This window comes from Sylvia atricapilla, chromosome 13, assembly GCF_009819655.1.
Source record: "Sylvia atricapilla isolate bSylAtr1 chromosome 13, bSylAtr1.pri, whole genome shotgun sequence".
Taxonomy (NCBI): Eukaryota; Metazoa; Chordata; class Aves; order Passeriformes; family Sylviidae; genus Sylvia; species Sylvia atricapilla.
This window is the reverse complement of record NC_089152.1, coordinates 10,771,948-10,786,448: the sequence shown is the minus strand read 5'-3', so window position 1 is coordinate 10,786,448 and position 14,501 is coordinate 10,771,948. Positions and strand designations below refer to the sequence as shown.

Here is a 14,501-nt window from a genome sequence, read left to right as displayed (position 1 = left end):
AGCTCAGGCCTGTCTGTGCTGAGGAGTCTTGACCTAATCAGCTCTTCCAAAGCACAAAGCTGGACTTGAATCACAGCATAGAATATTTATCTTAGAGAAAACCTGAGTATGACCCTTCAAGACCTGCCATAAGAAAGCAAATACTTGGGGTTCTTTGAAAGTCAGCTTAAGAGAGAGACTGTGGAAACAGTGGTGTTCTGCCAAAATACACGTGGGCTGTCAAGTTTACAAGATACTGTTACAACACACAATAAGAGAATGATTTGCTGTGTACAGTAACAAGCCATCTTTGTTAAACTCTGTTAACCAAAAATTTGATTTATTATCCGTGCAATCATCTATGCAGTCATATGCACATGGCAGTGCAGGGAAGCCACACTTATTTCAAATAATTAAGAATTTTGTTATTACCTTGAATTTGAAAAATCTCCTTTAATTGCAAAAGGATTCACATTTACAAAGACCTCTACTTCAGTCTGTCTAGTGCTTAGAGTTATTCTGGGGTCCCACTATCAAATGAAATACAGCAGATTACTTCAAAATCACACTGGAAGTTAAAAGTAACTTTTTAATTGCAGGTTTCCTGCTATGTTATTGTGAACCTTTTTGCTTCACTGAGACGCCAAGGAAGCTGCAGAAATTCAAACTAATGGAAAAGATCATACACATACAGCAACTAAAACCAAGATGAAAAAATTATATATTGGTTAAAAGACACTGCTGCAGAGAGATAGATGAATAATGTACAAAAAAGAGGATTTTTATGTGCAGATTGGTACAGCAAGTCTGGGTTTTCCACTTTCAAATGACTAAAAGAGCTACTGTCAAGATTTCTTGTTTCTCAAACATTAAAAAGGCAATTTGCAGAACTGTGTGGGCAACACTGGGACTGCTGGAACACAGTCAAATAACCCTTGGCATCATAAGGTGCTACATAGAGCTTAAATGTAAACCAACTCTACTGGATAGACTCCTGACAGTTCTTTCCGAAATCATCCTTCTCAGTTCCTCTCAGTGTTTAGGGGCTGAGAAAAAATACTTAAATTGTACACTTACCTATAAACTATACAATCATGCACAGTGGCACTAAAAATCATTCCCAACCTGCTGATATAAGAGAGCCATTTACAACAGCAAAGTTCTGATTATGTCTTGTCATAGTTATGCAACATGTGGAAAAAATACACCGTTCAACACTTTGGCACACTAATAAATAAAATCCAGACATGGTCTATTAAAAATATCAAAGTAAGCCTGTGCACAAGCTTCTTCTCTAGATAGTTATATTTGTTTTGCAGAAACAATCACAGAGAGCAATAATACAGTTTGGGGTGAATTATAGGAGTACATTTCCCTTCCAAAGCTATTATAGCTCAATATATGTTCCCTCTATCAATTACAGTGCTGTCCCAGCAGCAGTTTCAGCACTTCTTTCTTGCAGATTTTATAGCATCACACCTCAATACAATGTTCTGCTGCTGCTAAAAGATACACCATGGCATTTGCATATACAAGAACACCCACATCACTGAATAATTCACTTAATATTAAAACCCATCTACAACTTGTGATAGTTTCTGGTATTGGATCATTCCTCTGTTACCAGTCTTGAGTTATGTGATAGTAACTGCTGAAATGGAGGTAAAAGAAAGGACTATCTTAAGGCAGTTTTAGCAAATAAGGCTTCACACTTAACTGTGTTTTCTGTATAATGATTTAACATCCACCTCTGTATGTTTTTGGCTATCAGATTACTTATTGACAGGACTATTCAGGTCATGTCATTGGAAATGTTCTTATTTCCTTTCTGGAACCACACAGTAACTTGAGAGAGATCCACTGCTGTTTAGATTTGTGAAGGTTTCTGTACTTCATCTGTTCTTTCTTTGCATGAAGGATGAACAGCAGCAGGTCTTTCAAGGAGGAATCACCTGGACACACAGACAGATACAAAGACAACCCTACTGACAACACCTGAAGTATTAAATTAAATTTATCACACTTTTACCAAGAACACAAGGCCACAGAATAAACTAAAAAAAGAAAACTGTTTTATTGTGACATTTATGACATTGAACCCTTGTTGATATGAATGACTATGGGTACTCTTGACATGTTACACTATGTCATGGTGTAGGATGGCACTGATTGTCATCTGATTTTGAGAATGTTTAATGGTCCCTACTGACCTCAGTGCATTTTGGCAAGTCACAGAAACTTTATCATCAGGTTTGTGTATACAGTTAACAAGTAGTTGGTCTTATAAGCACCATTACAAACCCTCACATTAAGGGTATTATTAATCTAGTTTACAAATGCTTCATTGATAAAAATAGCATGATTACAGTATACACACACTTAATTTACATGTAATGTATTATAGGCATAACTGAGATAAACTACTGAGCTAACTTTGGTTGATTGAAGTATTTAGACTGAATAATGGCAATTTTGGCTTCTAAGTTGTGTAAATATTACAGTGCATTTATAAATCTAGGTTGAAAATTTACTAGCACCAAATGGATATCATAAATGGCTGACCTAGTAAGTTGTAGTTGGAGAAGCAAAGTTTAAGAATTACAAAAATAGAGCTGTCCATCAGTTGAAAGCACATTCTTGTACCTCTGCTGAAATGATGACGCGTCTCAGCATCAGTGGCCAACTTCCAATGATAAAAGTCCCAGTTTTCAAGATTCAACATATCAGGTAGCTCAGCTACACGTAAAAGCCTGAGAAAGTGGTAGTTTTGAGCTCATATATTCATCCTGTACCTTGTTTATGTAATGATATGATAGTGCTCCTTCATACAAATGTACTCACATAAGATTGTACCTATGATATGGAGAATCTGATTGGGAGAAATATTCAGTCCTACCTATCTATCTTTGGTTTAATTATTTGGTCTTTGGTTGATGAATTAATGAAGCAATATCTGAATTTTCATTTTCAGGTTATCTCCCAGCTCACCACTGAGGTAGTCTTTGTCATGTTTCGCTTCAAGCTGGTTAAGTTCTTTCTTTTTATAGAGTGGAATACTACTGATTTGTAATGAATAATTTCCAGGCACTGGCTTCTTCTTTGTGAAATGAAGGTAACTTATCCCGTCCTTCTTATTGATTCTAAAGAAACCATCTTCATTTCCGGAGTCAATTAAATATCGGTTATGGTTTGTCAGTGTTGTGAGGGCAGGGAGCAGTTCCAGGATTCGATCTTTGTTGCTGAGATCCGAGATGTTGATGGAGAAGACTGCTGCTTTCTCAATATCCCAGCTGGCGAGACTGATTGGCGGCTCCAGCTCTTGCTGATCCTGCACAAGAACAAAGGATGTCAGTTGGCTTTGTCAGAGAGCATTTAAACATGTGTATGTGTTTCTTGCCCAGGTCATTCATTGCTAATTAGACAATTTTAAAAACGAGGCTCTGTAACATCATCTGTCAAATCCACTCTTATGGGCCTAGGACCCCTCAGGATCAAGTATGGATTTTGTCACCACCCCTGTGTTGGTAAGAGGAGCCCGAGACAAGCACTGGAAGTTTCTGTGCTTACTGCCTGGCAGGTGAAGCCCCTCCACGCTGGGAGCCTGTGGGCAGCCTCCTGCAAAGAGAGCAAACAAGGCACACTTCTCCTGTCTGCCAGGGGACCCACAGGCTGAGAGAACAACTGTGAAGGAGAGCGGGGTCTGTGAGGGAGCCACAGCATTTCAACGGGGATTTTCTGCTTTGCAAGATTCGTTTGGGTGAAGTGTGGAGCCAGGGCAGCCTGCAGGTGCAGCAGAGTGCTGGAAAAGCACTTTTCACCTCTGACTGGGTGGTAACATTTCAGAGAGCAGCACCAGCTGTAATATTTTCATTTGGAAAGCAAGGGAAGTCTACATCCCTTCTGAGACAAAAACACTACCTGACATCCAAACCCAGCTTTGGTCTACTTTAGGATGTAGGTATTTCCTGAGAGATCGTCTCTTGGCACACATCCTTCTGAGTCCAACTTTCACAAGACAGTCACAAACTCTTTCCTCCCAAAAAGGGTCAATTACCTCTGCTTCACTTGCAGTTTCATTAGTGCTCCTGCGCTTCCTTCCTCTCTTGGGATAGCCATTGATTTTACATTCATAACAAGCTTCTGGAGAGAGGGAGTTGTCATCTACTTCTCCACTGAGTGAAAGCTCTTGTCCTTGACCTCTGCCTAGCCCCACTCCAGAAACACAGTGTCTGAGGAAGGAAGAAACTCAAAATTAACTCCAGCGAGACATAGATCTTATCAAAAGCTGCATTTGGTGGACTGTAAGTACAAATAATTAAGCAATTATGTTGCATTCATTTCCTAGGAAAAGTTTCTGCTTAAGTCAACAGACAAAATTCTCATTGAATCACAATGAGGCCACTCTTTATTTCAAGAATCTGCCTTCATGGGTTTTTGCCCAAGAGAGATCTGCCAATATTTAACAGTCTTAAAAACACAGGCTTAAGCTCTGAGTTGTTGTTAGCAATTTCTGTTATCCAGCCTGGAACACATTTAAAGAGACCAATTTTCAACAACTGCTGAAAAATCTGAAAAGTGAGGTCTTTCATAATGCATCCCAAAGCTTTTAGTCACTTACAAAATTTAAACCACAATCTTTCTGCTTTCCATTTGGGTTTCTTGGTCCTATATGATGTACAATCCTAACACACCCATTGGAGCAAGGGAAAGTTGGTTTTATTGATAAAGCAGACATTTCTTTAAAAAATATTAATTTGAAACACAGAAGAATATAGAACATACAAGAACCTAAGAGCGTGCAGATTTGTTATTCCAACCAGCAGGTGAGACCACTTGTATAATGTCATTTCTTTTTGCAGCTGGTAGGGGGTGTTATTATTAATGTTTGTTTTGTTCTTCTTTAAGGAGACAAGTGAATTACAGCAAGGAGTGTGAGCTCCCAAGTGCCAAGCTCAGAGGACTTGGCAGGCTGCTGTGGTGTGCAGGAGAGGAGAAAGCAGTAGCTTAAAATAGAGGATTGGACCTGGTAGCCCTGACCAAATTTCAGTTTCAGTTTCAAATAAAACCCTCCCTTTCCATGGTTACATTCCCCCCGCCTCAAATCTCCAAAATCAGTAGGTGCATCCAGCTCTTGAGCATCTTCCCAATCCTATCCCTCTTTAATTGCTGACAGTCCCCCTGGTTCTGCTGCTCCACACTGCAAAGAAAGGAGTGGACTACGTCCCCTTGGCATCTGATAGTTTAAAATGAGAATCCCTTACCCTTGTCCTATTCTGAAGTAACCAGGTGGACATCCACAGACGTAGCCACCTTCAGTGTTTGAACAACCATAACTGCATGGGGCTTGTGCAGAACCGCATTCATTGATATCTTGGCAACCTCCACTAAACTGCTCATACTGAAATCCAGTAGGGCACATACATTTATAGCTTCCCAAAGTATTGTGGCAGGATGCTCCTCCACAAATGTGTGCACTGAGACATTCGTTTTCATCTGGAAAAGAAGCAGAATATATCACATTAGCTTTTACCCAGGCACAGTGCAGCCTTGTAAAGATCATGTTTGGCCACCTCAGATGGACACAGACAATGGGGCTGTCCTCCCCTTTGGCTGGGGCAGTGATCCCTGGGAGGCGACTACAACCACACAACAGCAACACTGGGGCTACTCTACAGAGGATGTTTCATGCCATGTCAGCTCATGCTCTGGAGAGCAGCAAAACAGAGAAATAACTTCTTTTCCAGAAATAACTGAGAAAAATAAAACTTTTTACAGCTAACAATCTGGTCAAGTAATCCCTTGTTCACAGTGCTATTCAGCATTAAAGGAAAAAGAGTAAGGAATCAAGCTCTAACACTTTTTTCAGGCAGTGAAAATTCCTCCCTACACACTTACATTTAATTATTAGACATAGGCAAGATATGGGAAGTAGTAAAGTAAAAATAAAAGTAGCTGTAGATATAAAAGACTACTATAATCCTGAACCAGACCTTTCCCAAACTTCCTAACGGTGGCACTGTAGGAGTTTGAGGTCAGTTCTGGCTTATTTACTGAAAATGGCTACTTTTTGAAATGAACCTGGTCTGATTTTTGATGTCTGATGTGGCAAATTGCTTAAAAAGTTCTGAATGTTACTGTTCCCTATTTTCTGTGATAAATGCATATGTACAATGTGGGTGTGCACACATAAGAAACTCCATTTGGGAAGTAGAGGGCAGCATCTCTGACCTCAACATCCAGGTTACAGGAGAATAAGTAATAAGTCAGAGCATTATTGTCTTTTTCCAAACAATGTGGCTCTTTGTTCTTTGTTTAAAAGCAATGTCTCTGCTTCTTGCAGCCTGATTCACGATGTGGTGTACTGTAGAAGTGCCTGGCCAGAGGATGCAGTCACAGACAGCACAAGACATGGGAGGAACCAAAGCATTCTTCAGTGATTATCTAAATGTGTTGCAGCAACATAAAAAAATCCCTGAACGATTCATTAAATAGGCTAAAAAAGACACAAACTGTTTGCAGAGTTTGGATTGCCAAGGAATATGAAGGAATTGTCACGGAAAAAGCTAGTACATGGATTTTTCCCCTGTGGTGCACCCAGGAGATCCAGATAAGTATCTTAAGAATATACAGTTCCAAACAGTACCATGTGAACATGTGGAGACCACCAGGTATTAAAACCTGGGGCTGAATTCTGTGTTCCCAGAGCCTGTAAAGGTTTGCCATTAACTTAGAGTGATGTTTCAGTGTTTATCACACTTCACAGCAACTATACCAACATCACAAATGCTTGTTTGGGCCACTGAGAGTTACTGCACCAAGGCCAGATAAGCTCACTTCACCATGCTCCACAGCAGCAAGAAAGGGGACACCAGTGAGATTAATTCCCATATTTTGTGTGAGTGTCAAAGAAAAAAAATATGAAGAAAAAGAAAAAAAAATTTTTGGACCCTCAGACACTGCACAAGCACCTTTAGACAGACAGCTGCAGGTTTGCTCAAATATGACCTTTGTCCAAGCAGAGCCCATTGCAGAGCTGAGTAAGATTTCCTTTGTTCAGATCACAAAATACGTGAGGAACTTGAATTTTCTCAAAGTCAATACAACCTCTAGCACCCTCAAGGAGAGTTTTGTGATTAAACACCTCTTGAACCAGGGCATGGACTACTGTGGGCTTTATACCCACTCTGCTTTCACAGGAGACAACACTTGTAATGAAACTCTGCTGAACTTTGCAAATTATAATCAGAAAGTATGGCAAACCACACCATTGCCCTTCCCTTCTTGCTGCTAACAAAAGTTACATGCATTTTAATATATGAATTTACAAAAATGACTTGCCAACACATTGGTTCCACTGGTAATGCTGGAGATATCCTTGTGGGCAGCTGCACCTGTATCCTCCAATTATATTTTGGCAGCCATGCTGACACCGGTGGTTGCCATCACATTCATCAACATCTAAAAGGGTGAAACACACACTAAGTTTTGGGAGAGAAGCTTAAATTATGCTGTATTTGGAAAACATGTTACAAACAATCATATATATTTGTTTATCATATATATAAGTATATTTTAGGAGCTTCTGAGAACCTGACTACTTGGGGCTTTTGGGATTTGGATTTGTGGCTTCACAGCAAGTAACACAGGGCTGAAAACCATGGAAAGCTCTCACATTCAGCAAAAATTTTCACTTTTTGCATTCGGCTATGGAGCAGACGGCAGAAAGCCATTTGTATATGGGATCCCTAATGCCTTCCTAAGGGTCCCAGCTCCACAGCAGACACACCCCTGCTTTTATCCAACCCTAAAATCCCAGATACCTCCTTTCAAAACAACCCAAATTCTGTCCCAGGAGAAGGCTCTAAAGATTCAGAGGAATAAGTCTACAGCCCTTGAACTCCCTCTTTAGTAGGTCACCCTGGAGATGCAAAACTTCCTGTCCTTGGTTTCCTCAGAAATCCATGCAGGATACAAAAGAGGTTCACTGAACTTAGGACACTTAAAAGAAAACATTCCAGGCTACTCAGAAAATATCTGTCCAACTCTTTAGAATCACACAATATATCCATTTTTTCTGGCCCATGGAGAGGCATACTGCCTTGTTGCTAAATTTCTTCAACCTACACACACTTGCTTCTGTAGATTTTGGTGCTTACTCCATAGGTCCTTCCTTGTGTGACAGTATGGCTGAAAGGAGATTAAGGAAGCAAGAGAAGGCCGGGTTAAATGCACTGTGTTGTACCCACCTTCACAGCTCTGCCCAGTTTGATCAAGTGAGAAGCCACGTTGACACTCACAAACAAAACTTCCTGGTGTATTCTGGCAAATTCCCTTTGCCCCACAAATATTGATCTCAGTAGCACACTCGTTGTTGTCTGAGGGAAACCAAAGCTCAGTGTTAGTTTGTAGTTGTCACTTCAAAGCTGATGATAATGATGGAAGGCTTGTGGCAGGAAGTAAAGGCACATCAGTAACACAGGTGTCCCACTGCCCTCCCAGCTTCTCCCTTTGCATTACAGGACAGTTTACAATGCCTTCTTTTGAATTTGGAAACATAAAAGTAATAGGAATGGAAACTTTTTTTTCTTCACCAAGAATATGGAGTTTGATGTTTTGGTCTCCAAAAACCTCCAAATTCACACCAATACCACGGGATCATCAGAATGACACAGAAACAGGATCCAGGTTGCAGAGCAGAAAGTGTGTTTTACAGGAGGAAGCAGTTTAGTTTAACTTCCATGTACTCAATGGGTATGTGTTTAGAGAACAACTACAGAAATGTGTATTTCATAGCTGTTTCAAGAAGCCTTGACATGATTTCAATGAGCTACAAACAGAGAAATAGAACTATTCTTTTGCTCAATGCCTAAGAAAGGGTAAGGCAAGAATTACAAAGTGGTGTTTTTACTGGCTGGTTGTTGCAAGTGCAAAACTCAAAGACAGATTATGAAAGCAAGGGAAGGTAGGAGGAAGGAGCCTCTTTGCATCTCTGGTGGGATTAGGATCAGAATCTGGCCTGTTTCCATTTGGTTTCTCAGGAAGATGATTTTACCTCGTTGCTACTTTGCTTCTGGGGAAAGGTTCAATAATAAATCCCAAATCTGTGTCTACCTTCCCACATCACCTACCAATGCAGGCCGTATGGTGCTGAGTGAATCCAGGAGGACATTTGCAAGTGAATCCCCCAATAGTGTTGACACAAAGGAACTGGCAGTTGTGCTGCTTTGTTGCACATTCATCAAGATCTATAAAAACCAAGAAAACATTTTCACTTATGTTCCCTGGACTCAGAAAGAAGTGATTACAAATAAATAACAGCAAATAAACCCTTTAGAATTTACACCTCACTTTCCATGCTGGTTTCCAGTTCCTCTTACATGAAGCCTCACAATTAATGAATGGGACTTTAGAGCAACAGAGTGTCCATGCTGGCACTGAATTGCAGACACCACTCTCATCTGTCTGAAAGTTGCTGTGATATAATAAATGTCTGCTCAGCCAATAGATGGGAAGTGACCATCTTCATGAGACCCGGCAGACTGGAAAATGGCCTTGCACTGAAGAACACTATTACTCCAGAAGAAATATTGAAATGCTAACAACAAAGTACGCTGTCGTTCTTCATGTCAAATTTGGAATTGCTGCTCTAACTTGTCAAACCTTAGTTACCAAGACACGCAAATGTATGGAATTCTAATGAATGTTCCAGAATCTCTCCTGCAGTGATATGCCTTATCCAGAATGCTGCAAAAGCAGTAGATAAAAATTCTGTTGATGCTGTGGAATGCACTGCAGACCGTGGTCATCTTTGCATCCAATAAGATTCATTTATCATTGAATTATACAGCTTAAACCAACAGGCTTATCAAAACAAGAACAATCATAAATATTGTTAATTACAAAATCTTTTAAGATCAGCTGCCATCCACCTGCAAAAATTCCTGTCGTTCATTCAAATTAACAAGGAATTAACTGAAATACCAGCTCCATCCTGTGCAGGCCACTTCCACTGTCTTAAGTGGAAATACTCACATGAATCAAGGATCACTTAAATGCCCTTGCAATTATTTTTCCCTGTGAAACAGTTTCTGCAATAAATCCTTTTCCTGATTCTTACCTTTGCAGCTCCTCCCATCTTCTTGCAGGATATATCCTTTTGGACACGAACACTGGTAGCTCCCTTCTGTGTTTTTGCAGATGAAATTGCAAGGTTTTGGAGACTCATTGCATTCATTCAGATCTACAAGAAGCAAAACCAGATACCTCAGTGCTGGTAATCAAGATCTGTGATAATATTTTACAAAATGTTCAGGGTAGATCAGAAGGAAATCCAAATCCCGAAAGCATTAACGAGTGACATTTTAATTTCTCATTTTTCAAAATCTTTCTATTTCCTTCTTCAAGTCCACTCTTAGTAATAAACTTTGTATACAAAGACTACAATGAAAAACCTACCAATGCAAAGAGTGCCAGTGACATCTGGAGTATAGCCCAGATTGCAAATACAGTGATAAGTTCCCCTCTCGTTGATGCACTCCCCATTGCGGCAGACGTCGTGAATAACCTTGCACTCATCAATATCTGCAATTAAACAAGGGTTAGTTCTCAATGGAACAAAACTGATTTTGTACAGTTTCCATAGATTCTTGTGACCTGACACAGAGAACCACACCATACATAAAATACTTACGTAAAACAGTGAAATATTGCACAGATTTAAGGAGAAATAGTAAGTGGACCTTACAGCGTTCAAATACGCAAGAAGAGAGTTTATAGTTTATTACTTAATTTGGCATTGTGCAAGAGACCATTTAATGAAAAGTACCTGCTCCACTGGATGTGTATCCTCGGCCATGAGGGCAAAGCTTCTTGAAGGCCACAGTGCCAGGGAAGGGACAGACCTCACAGTTCTGCCCCCAGCCTCGGCCACCGTCACAGCAGCATTCAGACTTGGTGACAGCGTTCCTGTTGCTCGATCCGATTTGGCACATACTTTGTAAGACTTCAGTGAAGCAGTAGCCCTCCCTGTTGTCTGGAAGACAAATTGTGCATCACAGATAATCCAAATCGTGAATTTCAGAGGGTCATGAGATGTTGGGAATTTAGTCAGAAATGTAACAGAAAGGGCATACTTCACCCTGAGACTGCAGAACTGAGAGTGAAAGAGTACCAGCAGGAAGAACAAGAGAATGACATCTAAGGGAAACAAAGACAAGAAACTTAGCAAAAGTGGAAGACAAGAAGTTACAATATACTTATAAAAATGTATGTTTCTGTTTAAACCTAGAAAAAAATGATTGGCTGAAAATCAGAACCAAAGAAATGTCAGAGCAGTTCCTGGCTGACTGAAACCATGGAACAGTCAGTTTCACAGCAAGTCACGCCAGCTGGACTGAGGCAGGGATATGGTGAGGATGGGAAAAAGGAACTTGCCAGAGGACACCTACATACGAAGGCCCCCTCCCAAAGGCATGTAAATCCAAGAGTGTGTTTTCTCACCATACATTTCTAATCTGAATTTCAGCCCTCACTGCTGCAATGCAAGTGACAGCTCATTGAGGTGTACACTGGGGCTTACCAAGGCACTCGTCCTGGGTGTCGCTGACCGTGAATCCCTCGTTGCACTCACACCTGAAACTCCCCACAGTGTTCACACAACGGCCGTTCTCACAGAGCCCAGGTTTGGTCTGACATTCATTCTCATCTGCATTTTTGAAATTTTATGACAAAAATAAAGTTCGTTATTAGATTAATGTAGGTAAGAGGTTGGTATGGAACCCTTATGCTGTGCATTCTGCCTGGTTAAACTTCAATTTTTTTCTTTTTCTTATATTTTTAAGTTTCCTTTATTCAATTTTCAGAGGAAAGATGGCCATCTAGCTCACAATTGTTATATATATTATATCTGCAGTACATTCTTCACTGGTTTTCAAAATTTTTCATAGTTACAGCTGCACTTTCGAATGCCATCCAACGTTTAAAAAAATCAGATCTACTCTCATTCATGCTAGAAGAGATAAACAAGCCTACAGCAACCAACCCAAATCCTCACCTTCTCCCCTCAGAGCATTCAGCAGCAGCTGTACAAACTGATTGGAAAGACACCCATACCCAGATTTTCTACTTACTGCTCACAGACGTGTACACCTGAACAGCAAAACCAAGTGTGTGCAGCACCAGCAGATCCATTACACAAGTAGTTGTGCAATTCTGCCCCTGGATTTGTTAACACCTCATTAAATCCATTATTTTTAGCCCTGCTGAAGAACTGTGTATTTCAAGAGCTTCAACACCTCAGTGTGACCCACCTATACAGCCTTCCCCGTCTGGTCTGCGCTGATAGCCAGGCCCACAGATACACATGTAGGTGCCAATTAGGTTTTTGCATTCCATCTGCTTTGAGTCACAGTCGTGAATTCCTTCTTCACACTCATTCTGATCTAAAACACAAGGTTTAGACTTTATTATCTAGACACATGATCCTGGAAATTCAGAATAGTTAAATTCTGACTTTGGAATCTCAATCATAATCAAACCCTACACATACATTTATTGTTCTAAACCAACCATAAAATATACTAGCCTTGAGCAAATTGATTTCTCCCAAATGCCCATTTTTAGGGCAAGACAAAACCACATCATCTGATATGACCTCACTTTAGGCAGATGTATAAATTTACTGGCAGGACAGGCCTAGTACAATCAAGTGCATAATGCAAACCATAGCATTTCATCCCAAATTCTTTCTGACTCAGTTACTTCCTGGGATTAAAACTCTGGCCCCATAGTGCAGTGAGTCAGAGCCCTGCCCCTGCAGGAACTGAAATCATTATCTCCTAACTGTGAGAGCCTGGTAGGAGCTTTACCTCTGCACATTCTCCGGTCCTCCCGCAGCACGTACCCCCCGGGGCACTTGCACTCGTAGGATCCAAAAGTGTTGACGCAGCGGAAGGCGCAGAGCAGAGGGTTCTGAATGCACTCATTGACATCTGCGTTTGGAGAGAAGAACACCGGGGGGAAGGGAAACACTTGTGTGAAACTCAGCAGAATTGAGTGCACACGTTTTAGGTACAGGCAACACCACAGATCCCAGTTTACTGAGGACTAGATTTTAATGGCTGGGGACCCTTGTTTCTACTCTTCATGGATTTCTGTAGAGAAGCAGGCACCAGACACGCCAGGATGTTTGCACAGCTACCTGAAGTTTCAGTAAGTTCAACAGCAAGCAGCCAATGGAAATAATTTCCAGATCCATGCTGCCAAAATACTTGCTCAGTTAAAACCGTATCTTTTCTGCACCTAGGTTCGGGTTTTTTTGATTGGTTACTTAAATTCTACATGCACTAATTCAGCTTCTTCATAAACTGAATTCCATAAAACAATTAGAAACACCATTTTGAAGTGCATTTACATATGGCCTGGACTACTTGAGTAATTACTGCTTATATAGTGATGTTTTTGCGCTCTGCTAGCTCCTCCTCTGCAATTTGAGGTTTTACTCAAATTCCACAAGGAAGTGAATGAAGCTCTAACTGTATGTAAAAATAGTGCAATCTGATGCAAAAATAGAAGCATTCTTTTGCATTTCTTTTGCAAAGAAATAGATTGTGGCAGATAATTTAGGAACAGCTGTGTCAAGTCAGAGGACAGTGTCAGAACGTCCTAGGACATTCTCCCCTCCCTGGATGTAACAGGAGGAGATGAATATTAAAAACCTCATACCATGTGTGCAGAGGTTTTTTCCCCCAGTACAGCCTCTCAGTTTAAGGACTTCCACAGCCAAAAGCCACAGCCAAACTATCAAGCTTAATTTTCACTGATGGACTCCTACACCAATTTGTACAATCTCTTTCTCAGTCAATTTATACTTGTGGCCTCTCTAATAATCTGCAGCAAAGGGTTCCACAACTTAAATAAGTACCATGTATATAATAATGTTTACTTTGGTTTGTTTAAGATGGTCCTTCTATTTTTTGGTACTTTTACCACTTGTGGCTTTATAAAATCATATATCTCTTCAACCACATTTTCCACACTGAAAAATTGTAATTTATTTTCTGAGTGTCCCTTCTATACCTCTGATCTTCCTTCTCTTCGTTCATTTTCAAATTTTAATTTTTGAAATGAGACACCAAAGCATGAAAAATATTCAACCTAGGGGTACCATGGTAATTGCTGACTACTATTTGTATTTGTATTTGAATTTCCTCATTTGTTTGCCGTTTCTTCCCTAACTCACTCAAGCAGCTCATTTCCTATCTTCATCATGCACGGAGAGTCTCTTCACTCAAGGAGGTAGGCAAAAACCATACACATAGTAAGCAGCACTTCTGGGAACTGAAGTTCTGAAGAGACTGCACCCCAACATGCTCCTCTCTGGGCAGTCCCTCAGCAGATACCACCTGAAAGTCTGCCCACCCCAGCTCCAGTCAGAAGAACATACTACAGCTCAAGGTGGATACAGGAAGGAGGAACTCATTTTCCCATTTCAGATAAAGAGTTACTGTTCCAAGTGTCTATGT

The 14,501-nt window shown here is 40.5% G+C and overlaps 1 protein-coding gene across 1 annotated transcript in view; it reads right to left on the bottom strand.

Moving 5' to 3' along the window:
• Nucleotides 1-2,029: 2,029 nt before the first annotated feature.
• Nucleotides 2,030-14,501, bottom strand: part of FBN1 (fibrillin 1) — a 139,671-nt gene continuing 127,199 nt past the window's right edge. The window contains exons 55-66 of the mRNA XM_066328415.1: nucleotides 12,846-12,968; nucleotides 12,288-12,419; nucleotides 11,558-11,683; nucleotides 10,805-11,011; nucleotides 10,435-10,560; nucleotides 10,097-10,219; nucleotides 9,108-9,224; nucleotides 8,226-8,354; nucleotides 7,318-7,437; nucleotides 5,241-5,472; nucleotides 4,034-4,208; nucleotides 2,030-3,307 (exon numbers count right to left, since the gene is read on the bottom strand). Of these exons, the coding sequence (XP_066184512.1) occupies nucleotides 2,918-3,307; nucleotides 4,034-4,208; nucleotides 5,241-5,472; nucleotides 7,318-7,437; nucleotides 8,226-8,354; nucleotides 9,108-9,224; nucleotides 10,097-10,219; nucleotides 10,435-10,560; nucleotides 10,805-11,011; nucleotides 11,558-11,683; nucleotides 12,288-12,419; nucleotides 12,846-12,968 (2,000 nt within the window). The 3' untranslated portion in view covers nucleotides 2,030-2,917. The remainder of the gene's footprint in view (nucleotides 3,308-4,033; nucleotides 4,209-5,240; nucleotides 5,473-7,317; nucleotides 7,438-8,225; nucleotides 8,355-9,107; nucleotides 9,225-10,096; nucleotides 10,220-10,434; nucleotides 10,561-10,804; nucleotides 11,012-11,557; nucleotides 11,684-12,287; nucleotides 12,420-12,845; nucleotides 12,969-14,501) is intronic.